The sequence below is a fragment of the Electrona antarctica genome (genome assembly GCF_951216825.1).
Source record: "Electrona antarctica genome assembly, chromosome: 14".
In the NCBI taxonomy this organism is placed as follows: Eukaryota; Metazoa; Chordata; class Actinopteri; order Myctophiformes; family Myctophidae; genus Electrona; species Electrona antarctica.
This window is the reverse complement of record NC_136795.1, coordinates 45,663,521-45,683,584: the sequence shown is the minus strand read 5'-3', so window position 1 is coordinate 45,683,584 and position 20,064 is coordinate 45,663,521. Positions and strand designations below refer to the sequence as shown.

The window sequence follows — 20,064 nt, the reverse complement described above, 5'->3', positions numbered from 1 at the left end:
TTTCTCCCCTTATATTGTATAGCTTTATTGATGTCGCCATCTTATATACAATAGTACTACTGTATAGTCCAATAGAAACAGTTTGAATATCATATAATAGGCATTAGGCCTATTTATATGAGTGCAGCATTTCACATTATGAACGGTGCAATTTAGGCTCAGGCTGCATTGGAATGTTGAAGTTGAACATTACGTTTCCTTTATAATTGTTCACTATATAGCTTCAAAACATATACACTGAATATAGTCATCAAATACGTGTTTACAAAACCTCCTATTCAAACTGTCTGCCCACTACAATTATCATAATTAAACATTTCCATTGATTAAAACCTGATGAAAACCATTTGTATCCGGAACCAGGAACCAACGTTTGACGAGATGATTACTAAACGGGCATTTTTGACACGCGTACATAGTCAGACAGAGAGAGCACCGGTGCGCATGCGTGCAAAATACTCGATCTTCAAATCGTCGACAGATCATTCATCAACGCTTGCGCAGTGTGTTTACGTCCGTCCACATGTGCTATGCATCTACTCTTTCAGTCAGCGACGTAAGAGCCCAGATAAGATAAACTATACTCTAGCCTGCTGTCATCTGTGGGTTTAAAAACACTAAACAGCTGCCAGCCAGTAAAGATGTTTACCTCCCAGACCTCGTCCTTCCAAGACTCCATTGACGTGGAAGAAAGGGACGACTTTGACAGTGAAGACATTGCGTCGTACAACCAGAAGATCCAACTGAACTGCTACTACACCATATATCTTTATCAAGGCACCAGGTAACAGCTCATATCACACGGACAGCTTTCGTCCTGTTCTTCATGATATAACATGTTAAGACTGATTATTCACAGCAATTAAACTGTTGATTGTTGGTGTGTGTGATGTACATGCTAGTTGTACATTAACTGTGAGCTGGATGGTTGAAGGATTATTATTGAGCTGATGATGCTTGTATTGCAATGCAGTTGAATGCATTGGGATATGACCTAATATACCTAAGTTAGTGTTTTTACATGTGCACGCCTGTCAAATAGACTATTAATATGCTTGTTTTTTTGACATAACAAATGCATCTGGTCTCTTTCTGCAGAACACACACACACACACTTGTAGCAGCCCTGCATCTCATAACTGCCACAGTCTTCTAGTTTGTGGTTGTTAACTTGTTTGTATGTTCACAAAGCTGACAGCTAACAATTTTAATTGACAAAATATGAGACTTTCTGCACCAAAGCCAAACAATTATCATTTAAAAGCTGTATTGTTAGTTTATTTAGTGAATCAAATGTTATGTTGTCCAGTTTGTATGGTAGGGTATGTTTTGTTAATGCAATTTAACTTGTATACAATTGGGGTGGTTGTATTTGGTCTCCCTGCTCTTCTATTGAGAGTGACATCTAGATCCTAATCATCCAATGTCTGGTTTGACACGACCTTTGACACAGTCCTGTTTCTGGTGTAAAGGTCACAATGACATTTCTCCCCTGGGCAAGCAGGCAGGCTCAATTAGCTCAGAAACTAGGTAAAAATTGGTCCCTGGCAAAATGTGTATACATTTTTCAGATGGGGGGTCTCACTCTGTGGCCAAAATGCATATTCATTTGACCAAATGAAGAGTGAACTGTCAACTGTCTTAGATCTGAGGCATCTGGAGAAAGTGCGTCTTCATCATGGAACCAGAGACGAGCAGACTCCACAACCAGTCAGGAGGACTTTAGGTAACCATGGTGAACCATGGATCCTTCCCGCCGACCGTGTTCTAGCTTTCAGTGGTTTGTGATTCTGTGGCTTTAAGTGTTGTGTGCATTTGATATATCTACCACGCTGGGAACCGCCACAGGGATCCAATCAACATCATGGAATCAAATGTCATTCCTTTTCCTGATTGTGCTTTGATTTATCATCACTCTGCAGACATTTCTACAATACTGAGTTACACAGTCCTTAATCCTTTAGCATTTGTGATATTTTCAATTGACTACTCCGGTTGAGGAGACGGAAAACCTTTGGATATGCTGGTAGACACATGGAATCCAGGCAAACTTAAGCATGCATTCTTTCACTGACGTTCAGCATCACTTCTACTTAGTTACATTACTTACTTACAATTACAGTGTTGCACAGATCAGCTACATAGTAGCTGATCGTCAAACTGTGTGGCGGATGCAATGCGTTGTAGATTGGCTATTTCCGTTGTATGACAGGAGCATAAATTATGGGCAATAGAAAACATGCCAGTCATTAGAAGCACCACGAAAGGCTGTGCTGTGTGACTCGGTTGGGCAAAGAAAAATGTGATGTGACTCTTATGTTGTGGACTTGGCCTCTTGACCATCAGCATCCTACATCTGCGCTCCATTGATCTGACTGGCTGCAAGCTTCCTCATCACCTCTCACTGGCTTGGCCGCATATAATATCCATGTTAACCACCTCTGTCCCTGTCCACAGCCTGACCTTAGTGGACAGCAGCCTGCCAGCGGAGGCAGAACCGGAGCTACGCAGCTACATCTCCAGGAGGCTGAGTAAAGGAGCCCTGCTGGGGGGAATGGGCAACATCGCCACTGTGGAACTCAGGTGATAATAAGATTCTCACTGAACAACATTTTTCATCCTCTATTACATTAACCCATTTTGACCTGACCTCGAAATTTTAAAAAAATCTTCTAAATCCTCCAGTTTTCTGAAATAAATATTTTCACGATTTTTCAAAAATAGCAGACCTACAAGCTCGTAGCGCGCCACTCGGTGGCGCGCTATGAGCTTGTAGATCTGCTATTTTTCAATAGCTAAATTATAACAATGTTTAAAACACCAAAAGGGGTTCCCGCCCAAAATGGGTTAAACATATTACTTGAATGAAACTAATTTTATAGTGTTCCATTTCCAATTTAGTTTGTTCCCTTTTGTTTGTTTGTTTGTTTCATCACTACCGATTCCACTTGTTTATCCTGTATGAGTTCTCTCTCCTGATTGGACAAAATTGGTACCCTGATCTGAAAATGTAGTGTTTACTACAGCGCTGGAGAGATGGGAAGACCCCTGTTACCGTCCAAACACTAAAGCAAAGATCAGAATATAGAGCTATTATATCTAACTATATTAACTAAAGCAAAGATCAGAATATAGAGCTATTATATCTAACTATATTAACTAACTATATAACTATATTATATCATTTTTAACAAAGAAATAATAATATAACTTACTCTACCTTTAACGACACAACTCTATAGAGGGTATGCGCGTGATATCATCATCATACCCGGAAGTAATGCGGGAACGCCTACTGATTGGCAAAAAACTACTTTCTGGCCTTGACAGCCCATACATCCAAACGGAAAAGTCCTGTCTGATTGCATTAAACAACGTTAAACCCACTTTGCCACTCTATTTGCCACTCACTTTATGCATGCGCATACCCTCTATTGCCGTTTGATTCTTCCCAGTGTCCCGGAGCAGGCAGTCGGCTGTTACTGCTGTCTTCTAGAGCAGGAGAGGTCCCCCGATCAGCCCGATGCTGATGGAAATGGATACGTCATCTGCTTTATGGGTGGCTCTGAAAAGGGACTCAACTTATATCCTTTGCTGTGTTATACTGTACATAAACTTGACTTGACATAAACATTTCTCCAAATGTAGTACATTACAAATGTATCAAAATAATTTAGTCAATTAGTAATAAATCACAGAAATTTGAATTTAAAATTTTAAATAAATATTTTCTCCAGGGATTGTTTTAGGCTTGATTTCAAATTAGTCTGTGCTTTAAAATGCAACAATACTGTAACTTCGGAATTCCTATCTCAAGCAAGTCTCTGTAAGATTAAGGAATTGAGAAATGATGGTTCCTTGAAAATCAGCAGAAGTCTGCAGTAAGGTCAAGTATAACTTGAATCGCAGTCGATGGACTACACATGCCAGTTTACCAGAATGGTTATTTTAAAGACTTAAGACTCGGTTTTACTCAAGTTTTACAGACATCACCAACATAAGCAAACCTATTGCAGCCCCCCAAACACATATCTGCTGCTATATTCCTTTTATTTTTGGAGATTTGATTACATACAGTATGTATCACTAATATTGCATTCATGAACAAGCAACCCTTCCGAGTTCCTTGACTGTCGTTACATTCCGACTAGAGCTCGACAAATATGTGCAAGGCCTGCAGAGCAGTTTGCAAACTCCAGAGGTACAGTAAGCGAATAGAACCTGTGTTTTATGTTTTCATAACTCTCTGTCCTGTTGTGGACGACGTAACCAATGACCTGACGCCTTCCTTCCGTCTGCACCATCAGCTACAGAACCTGGAGACGGAGGTGCGTCCCTATCTGAGCCGCTGGTACGAGGAGTCTGTGATGCACATCCATCGTGTGGTGCTGCTGGTCCAGGGGAGCCTCAGCTTCCTGCTGTATGCCGTGAGTCACCTCTCGCTGCCACCGTTCAAGCACTGTTGCCCTGGCCTAGAATATATCTCTCTAGGTTCAAGATTATTTATGTGATGATCAGAGTTTTACTCTCATCGACTTGCTCCCTGGGGAACCGTGAAAACTACAAATGAATTGTGCAAACCTGTTCTTATTTGCATGTGTGTAACTCTACACAGCAATTGGTCCTTACATTCAACAACAGTACATAGCAAGCACTCCGTCTACTTGTGTTTTGGCTTGACAAACCAGGCAAAACAGGAACCTGCAGTATTATGTTACCCATTTATATAATCATGTCATCACAAGACAAATATGTGTTTACTGTGGAATGTAACATATTCATGCATTGATAGATTGCTGTGGTTAATGATTATACTGCTGTTAATGATCAAAATGCCAAAAAGAAGACGACAATGCCAGGAAGCAGAGATTAAAATAGGCTGCATTTTGCATCCCAAAACTCAGTTTATAGTTAAGGGACGCAATAAAACAACGACCTCTGCATCCATGGGATGCACTACTGTACTGTTTTTTTATTCTAGTTTATTTTGCTAGCTTTAGTTATAATAATCATTTCTTCTTCTGTTTTCTACATGAATATAACCACATTATAATTATAACCATATAAAATGAAACGGGAGTTAAAATGCTGCAATTTGTAATATGACTCCTAACATTGTTGAAGTGGGACTCATAAAATGTCCCTGGGACTCATCTAAAAGACCATCCCTGCATCCCGGGACTCATTACATTGAAAACCTATTTACATCACTGAGACAGGATACATTTGTAATCACTAAGCTTCTTGTGTACAGGCTCTGAGTCACATTCTTGTGGAGGTTGTCAATTCAGATGAGAAGACAAAGGCTGACGTGGCCAGGTGAGTTAGTTTTACCAACACAACGCAAAGAAATCACATGGCTAAAACAGCTCCCTGCTGTGCTGTGTATAGCTCCCACTACCACCACATTATAGCTAGCGTGTAATCAACTACTAGATGTGGGTATGTGCTGTTGTAAAATGTCTTGTGTTCTGTTTGGGGGATGTTTAGGTTCGTGAAAGCAGCCAGTTTGCAGGGGCTTTCCCAACAGGACACCACCACAGCGTCGCTATGCAAGGCCATGTCTGAGGACACAAACACTAACCTGATCATAGACTGCTCCACCAGTCCACCCACATTCTCCAACACTGGTAGGTGTGGTAATCTAGATTCTAGAAGATGATTGAATCTGGCATCCCTATGTTGGGCATACTATAGGTGAAAAGTCACTGTATTTGAGCTATTTGTCATACAACTAAGTGTATAGGGCTTAACCCATTTTGGTGTTAGCATTATGTTATGCTTTAGCTATTGAAAAATAGCAGATCTACAAGCTCATAGCGCGCCACCGAGTGGCGCGCTACGAGCTTGTAGGTCTGCTATTTTTGAAAAATCGAAGAACCACTGACATAGAAGCATAGCTTTTTCAGAAAACTGTCAGGATGTAGAAGACATTTTTAGAATCTGATCTCAGGTCAGAATGGGTTAAGTGGTTAAACTGGGTCCAGGCTGCACTAATCTATTACATGTTTGAGCCATATTGGCCTTCCCCCGATTATATGTTATAATCGAGAGGAAAATCCTGGGAGATGAGCCTACAATCTTTGGAGCACAAGATCATATCAAAGTTACACAGTCGGCCGAGTCAGGTGTACGTAATGACGTTTTTACATGCAGTACACAAGGACCGGGTGCATGTCAACGGCAAGTAGGGCATTAAGCAACTAGTCGACTAGTTTACTAGTCGACTAGTAAATCCACTAGTCGACCTTGCTGGTACTAGTCGACTAGTTGATAAGAAGAAAAAAAAAGAAAAAAAAACATTTTTTTTGTACAATGTACACAGTTTTTTAATGTACAAATATTTTTTTCCAAAAAAAAAAAAATACGTTTTTTGTTTTTTTTTCTTTTTTTAAACATAAAAGGTGGTTTAACAACTAGTCGACTAGTCGACTAGTAAACTAGGCAACTAGTAAAAATGACTAGAAGTGAATGCCCTAACGGCAAGCATATGAGATCGATTTGTATCAATTTTGAAATACACACATCTTGTAAAAGACTATGTACCACTCGCCTACCAGTCTGCATATAGGAGAGTGAATATCTTCACAATTGACTGTTATTGTGCTGCAGTCTGAGCCCAGCTTGACGTGTTTTTCCGTCCCCCAGTCAGTAATCGTTTCTGTGATGACTGGGTCCAGGCGTTCCTGAATGGAGCAGAGCGTTGTAATCCCTTCCTGCTTAGACAGATCCTGGAAAACTTCAAACTCAAGGTGACAGTACATTGAATGTGACAGACATTGAATGTGACTCGACAACACAAAGTACAACATGTTTGAAAGTCCCCCTCACACGTTCCCCTCCCCTTTTCATTCTTGTGGAACGGTGGTTCTCAAAGTGGGGTTCTTGAGAGGGGCTTCCAGAGGTCCCCCAGCTAAATTATTGATAGGTCGGAACCAAATGGACCCTTACAAGTCTGTAAGTGTGTGCAAATGGAACCATCTGAAATGTGTATACTCTCTGAGTTATGGGGGTCTGTAGACAAACGCATACCAAAGTGGGGTTCCTTGAAATATAGAATAAAAAGAAGTTTGAGAACCACTGTTGTGCTCCTTTTCTCTCGGGTCCTTTCCTCTAGACTGGCTAATAAGCCAGACTAATATCACACTGTCGCGGTAAACCAGACTAATATTTTGCCAACGGCTGATTCGTGTCTGGCTTATAGGCCTATCTCACAGCCCGCTTTCCACGCCCACTTCCGGTAAATAGTGGTGTCTTTAACATTAGCATTTACACGTTTATTTCTCTGGAGAATCTAAGTACATTTTCTAATGTAAAAATGTGACAGACCAATATTATTATGAAGCAAACAAGATGGTAAATCAGCTCGAACAGATAGAACAAACCTTACCTTGAGAAAACAAAAGTTGTAGACTTCTTAAATTACCTCTGTTAACATGTAGCGTCTATGGAGTGACGTCACGCTATCACCACTAACCCCGAAAGGGGGCGTATTAAGGGGGGGCGGGGAAATTCTGTGAGATAGGCTTATTAGCCAGGAGGCTACCTTTCCTCCTCCATAATGCCTCGTTGTCGCCGCCTGCAGGCCATCCAGGACATGAACAGCCTGAAGCGCTCCGTGCGGCAGGCGGAGATGAGCCACTACGCTCTGTTCCGCTGCTGCCAGTTCCTGCAGGGCTGCGGCAACGGCGACGTGCTGCTGCAGAACGCCAGGAATGAACACAGCGACCTGCCCGAGGCCTGCAGCATCATCACTGTCCTGGAGGAGTTCCTCAGGGACCAGTCCCAGGCCAAGGCATGATTCCCTTCATTCCAGACGGAGCCCCTGGGCTGTGAGAACCTCCAACACCAGCCAAACTGCCAAAATGAATATGATCAACACTTTGGCTTAATGTAAATCGCTCTGGATAAAGAGCGTCTGGTAAATGCCTAAATTGTAAATTGTTTGGCAATGACTAGTAAGAGTATGTGCTCTGCCAGCCGTTTGGTGGATACCTGACCATCGCCGTGAATATAAAGTTTAAGGATGAAATCCCCCAGTACATTCCTGCCCTGGCTCCTGGACAGAAAGGTTGTCAGTGTTTGTAGAAATTAGGGAGGCATCTTGTAAAACACTAAATCCACAAGTTCAAATCTAGGCATGTCAAATGTGTATCTTCCCGTTACTGTATCTATGTCATCTTTGACATACTAGATTGAATAACTAATAGACAACTGCACAGGTCTTGCCTAGTATTAAATGTCAGGTGAGATGAGGTGACACTAATAATTAGATATTATAGGTCATTTGGAAAAACACAATTGACCCAACTTGGGTGAATTGTTAAATGCCTATCTGTAACTAATTCAATTCCAATCAGTTTATATGCAAGCCTATCAAATGCAGCCAATATTTTAGTCACTACAATGTATAAACAATTAGCAATTTGACTTACTGTGTTTTTCACGTTGTCCATTGTGTCTCTCCTGCATGGCTACATTACATGATATGTATCTTCCTCTTTCTACTCATGTTCTACATGAACACAACTGGAATCATGTACACTATACCAAAAAAACAAAATAACCATTGCTACTTTTTAGTTTAAAAGTCTTTTAGACGGTACCTCTACACACCATGGAATCATTTATGGATGTTTATTTCTCAATTGAGGTTCATGCTGTTATTTTTTTATTTGCCTTGATTATTTTCTGTTCCAAAGAGAAACGTGTTATTTTTTTATTTTTTTTTATTTTGGGGGGGGAGAGAATGCACAAATCACTTTTAACCATCACATTCATTTCACAGCTCGTTTGTCAGCTTGTAGTTCAATGAATTCCCTGCACGACTATAGTTTTGTCATATGAGAACCGCTATCTTTGTCTATGAAGTGATATTCCAGAGTCTATTTAATCCTTGTGTGGGAATGCTTTGTTGTGAATCCAGTGTAGTTTTGAGTCTTCAAAGTGTCATGATGTAAAATAATGCTCTATATATATATATATATAACTATCATCTTCACATCTCTCACCAGCCTGGTTGTCTCTTGTGAGAGCCAAACTACGCCAATCTTCCATCCTCGTGCCTGTATGAGACCATTTTCCGGATCGAGTTACTGAGCATTTGCTGGAAGGTTACATCGCTTTGCCACACAGCAAAACACAGTGGTGAACAGCGGGCCATTAAAGTTCTGCCTGTGTTGTAGTTAGTTGGGGAAAGTGGATTTATTCTATTTTGGTAATCCTCAGTAAATCATAGCTACTATATGTTAGATGTTGCTATCATCATTCAACTAGATGTCAAAGGAACGGTTTCCCATGCATGAATGAGGTCTAGTAGTCCCACACTTTAAGCCTGGGATCCCCATGTTCAATGTTCAGAAATTTTCAGAAATCACGGAAACTGGCAGTTCTGCAACCCGACAGCGGCAGTGTCGCGACGTCCGCTGTGAGCTTGTAGATCAGCTATTTTTTTGAAGAGTGGTTAAAAGAAACAAAGTACACTTAATGTTTCCTTAAACTAGACTTGAACCATGCATAATAAAGCAATATTGATGTTGGGTTATTTTTATGTTTTTTAATTTGATGTTTTATTTAACTGAACAAAAGTGACGTGTTGGTGAATATGCTATTGTTGTGACTGACCTTGCACCTGTAACACTTCTCAGCTCTGTACAGTGTTGCACAGTATATAATGTTAATACCTGGTTGGTTCTCTGTCTTGTAAATAGAAGCTCAAAGACAACTGTACTGTGTCAAGTCTCTTTATTGACCATAGATCATGGAAATGAGAAGTACTGTAGTGTACAACCAATGTCCTCTCTACAGTGTAAAGACTGATCTAATCCCGTTTGTGTTAAAGATGAAATATTGAAATCATACCAGATTGTGCAAATGCATGAAGTACATTGTCTCTGTCGGGTGGAAACCTCATACAGCATCATGTCCAAAACGTACTTTACAGGATTAACAAAAAATAGCAAAAGTAGCAGTTTTACGAGCCACGTTTCAAGCTTCTGGATTTGCTACTTAAATTCATGGGAAAAAAGGGGGGAGATGAGATGTTTCTGCCTGACAGCAGTGACTGAATGAATACCAGTATGAACCAGGGGATGGGACACATCTGTAGTTTTGGGCAGTGACCACAAGATGGAGGCATCTTTGAGGGTTTGATTCTGAATGCATGGGGATTTGTGTGGCATATCTTTTCATCCTAAAGAAAGAAAAGCAGGTGCCCTGGCTTCCTCCCTGGGTGTCTTTTTAGTTTAGGCCTTTCCCATCTGCACTGAGGAAGGCCGAGGCCGAAACGCATATGCATCCCAATACATGAGAATGTGTATGTGAGCCAGTCTTGCATCCTTTATTTTAGAGGGCCACTTGTCCCACTTCGGTTGTATTTGATTTAAGATATCTTTTCATCCTATTATTTGTCCTTGCTTAGATAATCGTCTTTATTCCACTGTCTTGTCGTAGTGGAAAGTAACTAAGTAGCCTACATTTAAAAAAAAAATTAATGGTACTTTTACTTGAGTATTTCTCAAGTTCATTTTAATACATTTTACCTTTACTCCACTACATCTCAAAGGCACATTTTGTTCATCCACTACAATTACTTGAGAGCCTCAGTTACTAGATACTTTACAGATTTTGATTATAAATACAAAACATACATTAACAAAACATACATTAACTGCTAAATTGTGACGCCCAGCAGCAGCACATAGAGTAGAGTAATTAAAATTAGCCCCACCGTACCCAGCTGCAGCATTAAAGTGATACACATTAATGCACTACTAATTACTGTACAATCCTATATAAGATTGTGAAATGCTGGGCCATTCTACCAAAACAATGAATTCTTCCACCCGTGCATGTAAACAAAGTGGGAAAGTATCTGTACAAAGTACTGAGTCCTTGATGTTAAGGGCTCAATGGCCTATATGTGCTGTATGCACTACATATACTTAATAATATGTACATATATGCCTATGGCTGAACCACATGCATAGGTACACCAGTGGTTCTCAAAGTGAGGTCCAGGGACCCCCAGGGGTCCTTGAGGGTGTTCAAGCAGCCCCCCCGGCTAAAGCAATGATTGCTAGGAAACAAATTGACCCTTACACAGGTCTATAACCCCAATACTTTCTGAGTTATATGGATCCATGGTGGACCAGTGCGTACAAAACTGGGGGTCCCCCTTCTAATTAAAAAGTTTGAGAACCACTGCTGTACACACACCGAGGACTATTTACAGAAGCCAAACTTATCAGCAGAGAGAATTCAAAGCTGTGTCCAGCGCTCAGTGTTCTTCTAGTCTAGCTGGTGCTGCAGTATCTCTGGCCCCCCAGCCTCCCTCGAGACTGGCCATCATCTCCTCCAGCAGGCTCCCACCCTCCTCCAGATCCCCCTCTGCAACCACAAACAAATGGAATATGAGAGAGAGAGAGAGAGAGAGAGAGTAAGAGAAAAAAAATCAGCTCAAGTGGATTTAGGTTTTTTTTGTCAAAGCGCTTTTTAATACTTTTCATTGGGATTTTTTTTAACCAACACACAGACATAAAGGGTGATTCATGAAAAAAAAGAAAACAATATGGCTAAACAGGTGGAGTTAGCTGGTTTGGCAGATAGTTTGAGGATCCAATGGAGTTAGGAGGTTTTCACAGAAGCATTTTTTAATACTTTCCATTGGTTAAATATTGTTTTAACCAACACATACGTAAAGGGTGTTCAATAGCATTGATTTTTGAAGACAAATCATTACATTTGAACTCAGAAACACAGCTTAAGAGTGGCTTTTCAAACTGTTCCTATTTTGGGCGTGTCATTATATATAGAAAATTGAAAATTGCGGATCCATATTCACTATTTTCACTGTTTGCCTAAGGAACAAAACTGTATAGTAAAACAGACAAGAGCAATTGGCCAGTCGTTTCACCACTGCCATTCATTCTTATTAAGATCTAAGGATCTATGATCATTTGTGCCGGAGTGGAGTAAGTAAGATACATGGCCCCGCAAAAAAAACAGTGCTTTTCAAAATGGAGTTCAGGGTTCTTTAGGGGGTCCCCAGTCAAATGAGGAGTAATTCAATTCACTTGAATGCAATAAGTACAGTTAACTATTCCACCTGTCCCTATGACAGAATCAACCGTCAACCACAACCTAACTTGGGGGTCTGTTACGTTCGAGAACCCCTGCTCTATGCCATCATTTGAGACGTGAACAGGTCATCCAGTGAAGTGACAGTGACATGATGAAGGCAGACTTACCGTCTGACGTTATTGTCCTCCAGAGAGTGCTTGGGACGTCGTAGATGTTCTCCGTCGTCTCTTGGTCTTCTGAAATGATCACAATAACACTCCTACTTTGAGAATACCGTTGCTGTCGGGCAGCGGTTTTCACACCGTGACGATTTGTGAGCTCGTAACATTGCCATTTTTGCTACATTTGAATATTTGTAAAGTGAAAGTGGTTAAGTCTGTCTGTGGGTTTTATAAATCAGTGGTTTTCCAAACTTTTTCGTGTCAAGGACCCCCAAATCAACATCTATTAGGCCACAGACCCCCCATTTGAAAACATATGCCAGTGACCCCGATAAGGGAGGATTTGTACGGCTCTAGCAGTGATTCCGAAACATATTAATTTCAAGGACCCCCAGTTTCACACGCATTATGCTACGGACCCCCGATTTAATGGCATTTCTATCTCTGGTACCCCAATTTATATTGTAAAACCACTGTTAATTTAACTCTGAGAGTGTACAAATGGAACCAAATGGACCCGTTAGGGTCCATTTGGTTCCATTTGAGTTACAGACCCATAAGGGTCCATTTGGTTACAAATTATCATTTAGCTGGGTCCCCCCTAGAACTCCCTCAAGTACCCCTGGGGGTCCCCGGACCCCACTTTGGGAACCACTGTTATAAATACTGAATTTAGTTCAGTCAGATAACTCACAAATAGATTGAACCAACAAGTGTGGATATGATATTATATTGATATATATAATATTTCAGACTATTATCTCCCTACTAAATAATAGTAGGGAGATGGATATACAATAACAACAGCCGCATAACAACAAACCAGGGACACATACACGCAGAAGGAACGCAGATTTAGGTGAGCTTATATAACCCGTCTTGCATAACACCGTCCGTATACACCCACATAGTAAGGTGCATGAGTGTAACGTCTCAATCCCGAGAGAAGACAGACTATGCACCCACTGCACACAAAATGAAGTGGAAACCGAGCTACACTTCCTAACCATCTGTCCATTGTACCAAGAAAGACATCAGAGACACATACTTCCCACAGATTACAACCACACACGGAGATTTTGAAAACATGACCAATGACAAAAAACTCCCATATCTGCTGGGCGAAGTACAACAATAGCAAACACAGCAGCAAGATTTGTGAGTTGCTGTGATAGGAGAAGGATATCAAACGGAACACAACCACCCTAAAGACTAATCATTGTGTATATTCCTGCACTATACCTGCATCCAGTGATCTTGGTACAATATAGAAATTGATCTATTGAAGATTCTGACGTTCAAATGTACATATTTTTTGTTTTGATTGTATTGCTGTATTGTTGTATTGTGCTTTCTGCTTTGGCAATGTAAACGTATGTTTTCTCATGCCAATAAAGCCCTTTGAATTGAATTGAATTGTATACTGCCTGAACTAATAACCTCGCAAGCCACGGTACATATCATGTATGTGTAGAAGATAATCTCACCTTGAAGCCTGTAGGACACAGGAACATTATACAGCTCCTCGCCCTGAGACAAGTCCTCCTCTGATGAACCATTCATTTGACGCATCACTAAAGAGGACGCAATAGTCATAATTATCTTTGTCTGTTCATATTACACGTTAGAAATGCAATGATATTTAATTGACGTTAAATTATGAATCCCAGCACTGCCCGAGGAGGGTTGGTGTGGGCATGTATCCCATTTCAACCTTTGTATCATATCATTAAACTAAAACATAAATGTTTTAGTTATTTTCTCAACAACGAAAATAGCAGATCTACAATAAGCTTGCAACACGTTGCATCTACCGACGTGGCATCAACATGTCACATAGATTGGCTGTTTTCAACAGGGGGTTAACACAGTGTTAATTCTGGTCACAGCAGTCTACACAGACGGTACTATAGTCTGTACTCACCAGTGTTGTTTTTGGCAGCAAGTTTTAGTTTTAGTTTTAGTCATAGTCTCTTCAATAGTTTTCATTTCGTTTCAGACTTTCAGTCACATTTTAGTCACCTGGAATGTCTTAGTGTTAGTCTAGTTTTAGTCGACTAAATATCATAAGATTTTAGTCGACTAAATCTACAGTTGATTTAGTCGACTAAAATGTATTTTGGCAGGCCTTGGTGCCGTTGTAATGACTGTTCTTTTTTCACTTGCTGAAAATAGCTGATCTACAAGTCCACAATGCGTCGCAGCGTGACGCGTTGTGAGCTTGTAGATCTGCTATTTGCAGCATGCAACCAAGTGTAAAATGACTTATACTGGATCTCTTGTCCACTAGTCCCTTCCTAATATTTGAGTCTAGTTTTTATTTGTTGACGAAATTGTCAGTATATTTAGTCTTAGTTGTAGTCGTCATAGCTTAGTTTTCATGTAGTTTCCATTTAGTTTTCGTCAGTGGAAAAAGGTAGTCGACGAACATTTTTCGTCTTCGTTTTAGTCGACGAAAACAACTCTGGTACTCACCCTTTGGAGGTGGTAAAATGTCATAGTCTGCCTCTTCCACCTCTTCCTGTGTCTCCTCCTCATTCTTGAAGCCACTGGTCTCATGTTCGTCGGCGTGTCCATCACCTGAAAACACAACCTTTAGCACTTCCCGGTTGTTTAAGTTTTACACACTTTGCACGAAATCTATTGGAATTGTTTGTGTCAATTAATTTATATAATGTTTATGTTTTAAATCGTCCAAGGACTGTACCTTGTGCCGTTTACATTTCTGACTAATAAAGTATTCAAAACAACACACTCAAAACTTTATCCCTGTGAGGACTTACAGACTGATACTATGTTTTCATAGATAGGCTCTTCTTCAATTAGACATGAAACGTGAACGCCATGAGACTCATGACGGCGGACCAGCGCTGTGTCATCCATGGCAAGATCTTCACTGTCCGGCTGCTCCGAGAAGAAGGACATGGAAGAGAAGGCGGTAGTGTTCTGGCGGAGGTTCTGGGTAGGACACGCGGGGGCCGAGAAGGGCCGAACAGCCAGGGCGGTGTCATCGTCACAGGCTGAGCTGACGGGAATGCTGGAGTGCACCCTCTCACGTTGGTGACAAACATCCAGGCTGTCAGAAGAACCAGTGTTTCTATGTGATAAAATGTGGGGAAAGTATGTAATTGCTGTACACCCTTGTGAAGCAGAATTTATCACAGTAACATCAAATTCACTGTAAGTTTATAGATTTAGAATGGAACATATATGGGCTCCATTTCCGTCACCGCTAAACCCCTTATGCCTTTTTTTTACTATTTTGCAACACATTTTTGAATAGTTAAAATAGCCAGTCTACAAGCTCACAACGTGTCAATGTAGATTGGCTAGTTGAACTATTACATTTTTTTTTCCAAAATAGTAAAAAAAAAAAAAGGCAAAGAAGTTTAGGGATAAGGGGTTTAGCGGTCACGAAAATGGAGCCCATAGTCTGTGAGCCGGTAGGGTTGATCTGAGGGGAATAATGCTCATAGTTATCTTTGACCAGGTATACATCTCTAGAGTTAGAAAATATGTGATATCGTTTCACCAGTGGTAGCTTTATGTGTGCTGTCTTGTATTATAACACTATACCAGAAAATGAGACGGGTCAATAGCCTACAGTACCTGTATATGAAAATAATATAATTTACTGGTTTGGGATAGTGAGTTTTTTTATAGGGGTGCTAGCATCCTATGGTAGCCATTTAAGAGCACTTATTACGTAAATCATTTGCCAGCAAAGTCTATGGACTTTAATGTTTGTTTAGGACACTGTATGGCGTGGACGCCCCTCACTTCACACGTGTCTTTTTTTTATTGATTGATTGAATACTACATTAACAGTTTGCAAATAGTACAGTGGTACAATTTTGCCATGTAAACAGCTAGTGAAAAGCTGCTGCAAATATGTATTGGTAAAAATAAATGCTATTATTACACACGTACATTATATTTGATTGATTGAATTCCATAATGCATTTCCTTATACAATGCTATAGCATAGTGTCTAGCACTAGGGGTGCGTGTATACCTTTCCAAAAAATCACCATGAGAATGATTCCCCCCAGATGGTACAAGTGGTGGTGATGAAATTTAGCCCATTTTGGGCGGGAACCCCTTTTGGTGTTTTAACTAAGCATTATGTAATACTTTAGCTATTGAAAAATAGCAGATCTACAAGCTCATAGCGCGCCACCGAGTGACGCGCTACAAGCTTGTAGGTCTGCTATTTTTTGAAAAATCGTGAAAATGCGGCACAAATCTTTGAATATATATTGTTGGCGCCGGATAATCGATGCTTACTCTTTACTCTGTCAAGAATGAATGAACGCTTTCAATGAATGAATCATAATTTCCTTAGAATCTATGATCATGGTATTACAACTTTAGGTTATTTAGAGAGGAAACCTTTGTGTAACATCTTGAAAACAGAAGTGCAGCATCTTGTGCAATGTATAGTAGTCACTAAGTATGTTGTCACTGCCAGTAATAGAGAACATATCAGTCTGATCTAGGTCATTTTCCGTTGAAGCGTCCACATTGTGGAACAATCGTCCCAAACCTTGCCTTTGTTTAAATGACGTTTGAAAACTAACTTTGTGCTCCTTGATGTTCAAAGGTTCTGGACTAAGAGTTGCTCTTTCCACTAGGCATTATGCATATGTTGCCCTGTTTATTGTGTACTGTTGTTTTGCACTTGGTATTTTAGTATATATATTTTTTCTCCCTTTGTTTACAGAGTGTACAGCACTTTGGTTCAACATTGTTTTTTTAAATGTGCTCTATAGTGTATTGGATTGAGCTATATGCACACCATTTTTCAAAAAGAGAGGGTCAATAGCTGAGAACCATCAGTTTGAAGTAGGGATGTTAATAGTTAATCGTTAATCGATTAATCGCCGTTAAGAAATTAGTCGGTTAAACGTAACAGTTAATAACTAATCGAATTAATCGAAACATCTCTGCTTTTGCATGTGATGTGACAGACAAGACTAATTAATGCATTAATCGATATTTCCCATCCCTAAATAGTGTCCATGTACAAGTTTAGGCTACATTTGAAACGTGTGTTTTGGCATGGGGTTATTAATGGATTGATAAAACACAGAAAGCTACCACTGCTGCAATATTATCACATGTTTTCTACCTTATCAAAAATCACTATGATATTTATTCCCCCTAGAATTTGGGGTCCTTGCTTACGGACTACGCAAACTGGGGGTGGGACGTGCATGATATTTGATTTGTCCCACTTACTGTAGGTCAAAAAAATGAATGAATTAATGAATGAATGAATGAATGAATGAATTAATTAATTAATGAGCAAGCAATTCTACAATCCATAGAGGTGCTTTGCATATGTAAACAGCTGTTGTGAAAAAAGCACCTGCAGCAAAGGAGATATTCATGCATGTAATGGTAAAGTAAAAGTACATTAACACATTAAACGTGTTTTACATTACACTACATTACACACAGTGGTATTAAATCTTTAGGTTATTTACAGTGGAAACCATTGTGTAAAGGCCAGTCCACTCCAATGATTCGCAACGCAACTAGTTGCAACCATTTCCCCAAAGGCACCGGTGTGCAACTGGCCAGTCCAGACTGCAATGCTGCAATGTCTTGCAACTGGTTGCACGTTGCGACTATAGTTCGCTGGCCAGACATGTCTGCCCAGCGAGACTGGTCTTATCATCTTACCGCGTGCTGCCCTCGGGGTTAGCGAGGTGCATGGCTTGCCATAGCTGCCCGATCCATTCCTTTCTCAAAGCAGCTGTCTCTGCAGCCTGTGACACACACACACCCACATGCACGCACGCACACACGCACAGGGTCATTGTATGAGTCACTTACAACACAACATTGTCAGAATGTGATTAAGCCTTCATATTAGGGACTGATCGATTATTGGTTGATTTAATGAACAAATCTGTAAAATAGTGTTATAATAATCATTCAGAGACCAGCCTTTCCGGGTTGGTGGAGATTGAGAACATTCTAATGTTTATTTGACAACGGCTATTGAAAGTTACTGAAAGACTGGCAGAATAAAAGATGTGCAATCTGCACAGGGCAAAAGGCATACAAATTGAAGTCTTGGTCCAACTAAGACTTGGATTAATGGACTATGAGGAGAAGGCCCTCATAGGCCCTCCCTTACCCTGAAACCAGACGTCCTGAACACTATGTTTTTGTAATTATTTGTTATGGACAAACTAAAACTAGGACATGCATGCATTTAATTCAGTCTGACCCGAAGCATGGATAAAACATATCCCCAGTCGGATATCAAACGCAGAAGCATGGACCTACACCCCTATGACCCCCAGCATGATTGGGTGCATGCCTTATGGTTTTAGCGGGCGACTGTGGCTCAGGAGGTAGAGCAGGTCGTCCAATGATCCATGGGTCGGCGGTTCGAATCCCGGCTCCTCCTGTCTACATGTCGAAGTGTCCTTGGGCAAGACACTGAACCCCAAATTGCTCCTGTGTGTGAATGGGTGAATGTAATGCACAATCTATGTAAAGCGCCTTGGATAAAGGCGCTATATAAATGCACCATTTACCATTTTATTTACCATTTAACGAGGTTAAGATCTTTAGAGTCGAATGCAAACAAAAATAAAAGCCTGGGTTCGCCTATGCTCGCCCCAAGACATAAGTTTAGGGTTAGGGATAGTTTTACTGAGGTTAAGATTATGAATAAAGTTAGGTTTTGGCACCATTTTACTGAGGTTACTTTTAGGAATAAGGTTAGATTTTGGCACCGATTACTGAGGTTACGTTTAGGAATAGGTCGACGGATTTGTCCTGGGGCGAGTGTGTTTTGGGGCGAGCGTTGTGGCATTCATTCGAATAGCAGGAATGACTCACCAGCACCTTTCTCTTCCCATTGGTCATGGTGATTTCAAACACAAAGCCATTGCTGTCCTCCTTCGGCAGCTCCCTCACCGACTGAACCTGCCAAGTGACATTCAACACAATTAATGCACCAGGTATGCACCTAAACACAACTATTAACAACACATCACTATAAGCACAACTATTATTAACGCATCAATAAGCACAAGTCACGTACTGTCCAAAATCTCTAAACACAGTCGAATGAATGGATTGTAATATATCATGGTGGACTCACAGTGTAGATGTAGTACAGGCCCCTCAGATGTAACTGTGGAGTGATGGGATCAACATGCATTAAAATCAATACATAGATGAATACATAAATGTACAGGAGCACACCACCAACATAACACTTTAAAGAGTGTTTGTCCCTAATATTGGTGACGCCGATAGGCTAGCTTCAATGTATATAAATAATATTGACTTTTAGAACATGTATACATTTGTTCCATTACAGCAGATGTATTACTTACTGCACTGCCACCTTTCTTGTTGTAGAAAAACAATGTTGTATTTTGGAGTCTGAACCAATACGTCGACCACCGCATTTTCTAGAGAGAAGACGGTAGATAGATCGATATAGTCATTATAGTGTAGTTGTTTTGATAAACAAACTTTTTCAAGAGACAAATGAAAAGGAGTTATTAGATCACAGATATATAGATATAGGTAGGTAGGCACTGTAGGTACAGGTGGTGTTGATCAATAGGTATGATAGGTAATAATTTGATGAATAATTATGATACTGGTAGGTAATACTGATCAATAGTAGGTCAAACATTTCTAGACAACAAATGTATTTTTTTTAAATTCCATCTTACCATAGTATCTTTTTGCTTTTTTAAGAAGCCCTCGAACACTAATCTATTCCTGTCAATCGACATGGTGGCTTGCTGTAGCTTATAGTTGTGTGTACCTGTGTATGCTGCTC

The 20,064-nt window shown here is 40.3% G+C and overlaps 2 protein-coding genes across 3 annotated transcripts; one reads left to right on the top strand and one right to left on the bottom strand.

Annotated features, from left to right (window-relative positions):
- The first annotated feature begins 150 nt into the window (after positions 1-150).
- Positions 151-9,724, top strand: cUnh17orf75 (chromosome Un C17orf75 homolog). 2 transcript variants are annotated; one of them, XM_079519987.1, is made up of 10 exons: positions 151-784; positions 1,646-1,726; positions 2,458-2,583; positions 3,456-3,586; positions 4,143-4,201; positions 4,308-4,427; positions 5,255-5,319; positions 5,491-5,630; positions 6,649-6,752; positions 7,586-9,724. In XM_079519987.1, exons 1-10 carry the CDS (start codon positions 642-644, stop codon positions 7,799-7,801), a joined length of 1,185 nt encoding a protein of 394 aa, XP_079376113.1. In that variant the 5' UTR covers positions 151-641; the 3' UTR covers positions 7,802-9,724. The 2 variants fall into 2 exon arrangements, with proteins under 2 accessions (XP_079376113.1, XP_079376114.1); XM_079519988.1 differs by lacking the exon at positions 1,646-1,726 and having other exon boundaries at positions 167-784.
- A 1,554-nt stretch (positions 9,725-11,278) lies between these two features.
- On the bottom strand, positions 11,279-20,017 carry LOC306937242 (uncharacterized protein; the record flags this gene model as incomplete). The annotated part of the gene is made up of 8 exons (XM_079520910.1): positions 11,279-11,388; positions 12,249-12,317; positions 13,730-13,816; positions 14,718-14,822; positions 15,026-15,339; positions 17,931-18,016; positions 19,104-19,190; positions 19,955-20,017. 8 exons carry the CDS (start codon positions 20,015-20,017, stop codon positions 11,279-11,281), a joined length of 921 nt encoding a protein of 306 aa, XP_079377036.1.
- Between the last annotated feature and the right edge of the window lie 47 nt (positions 20,018-20,064).

Bases quoted from the DNA above. Each gene is read 5' to 3' on its own strand.
- cUnh17orf75 (XM_079519987.1), top strand. From the start codon at position 642: ATGTTTACCTCCCAGACCTCGTCCTTCCAAGACTCCATTGACGTGGAA. The intron at 4,428-5,254 runs GTGAGTCACCTC...TCTTGTGTACAG, and splicing joins TCAGCTTCCTGCTGTATGCC to GCTCTGAGTCACATTCTTGT. The intron at 5,631-6,648 runs GTAGGTGTGGTA...TCCGTCCCCCAG, and splicing joins ACCCACATTCTCCAACACTG to TCAGTAATCGTTTCTGTGAT.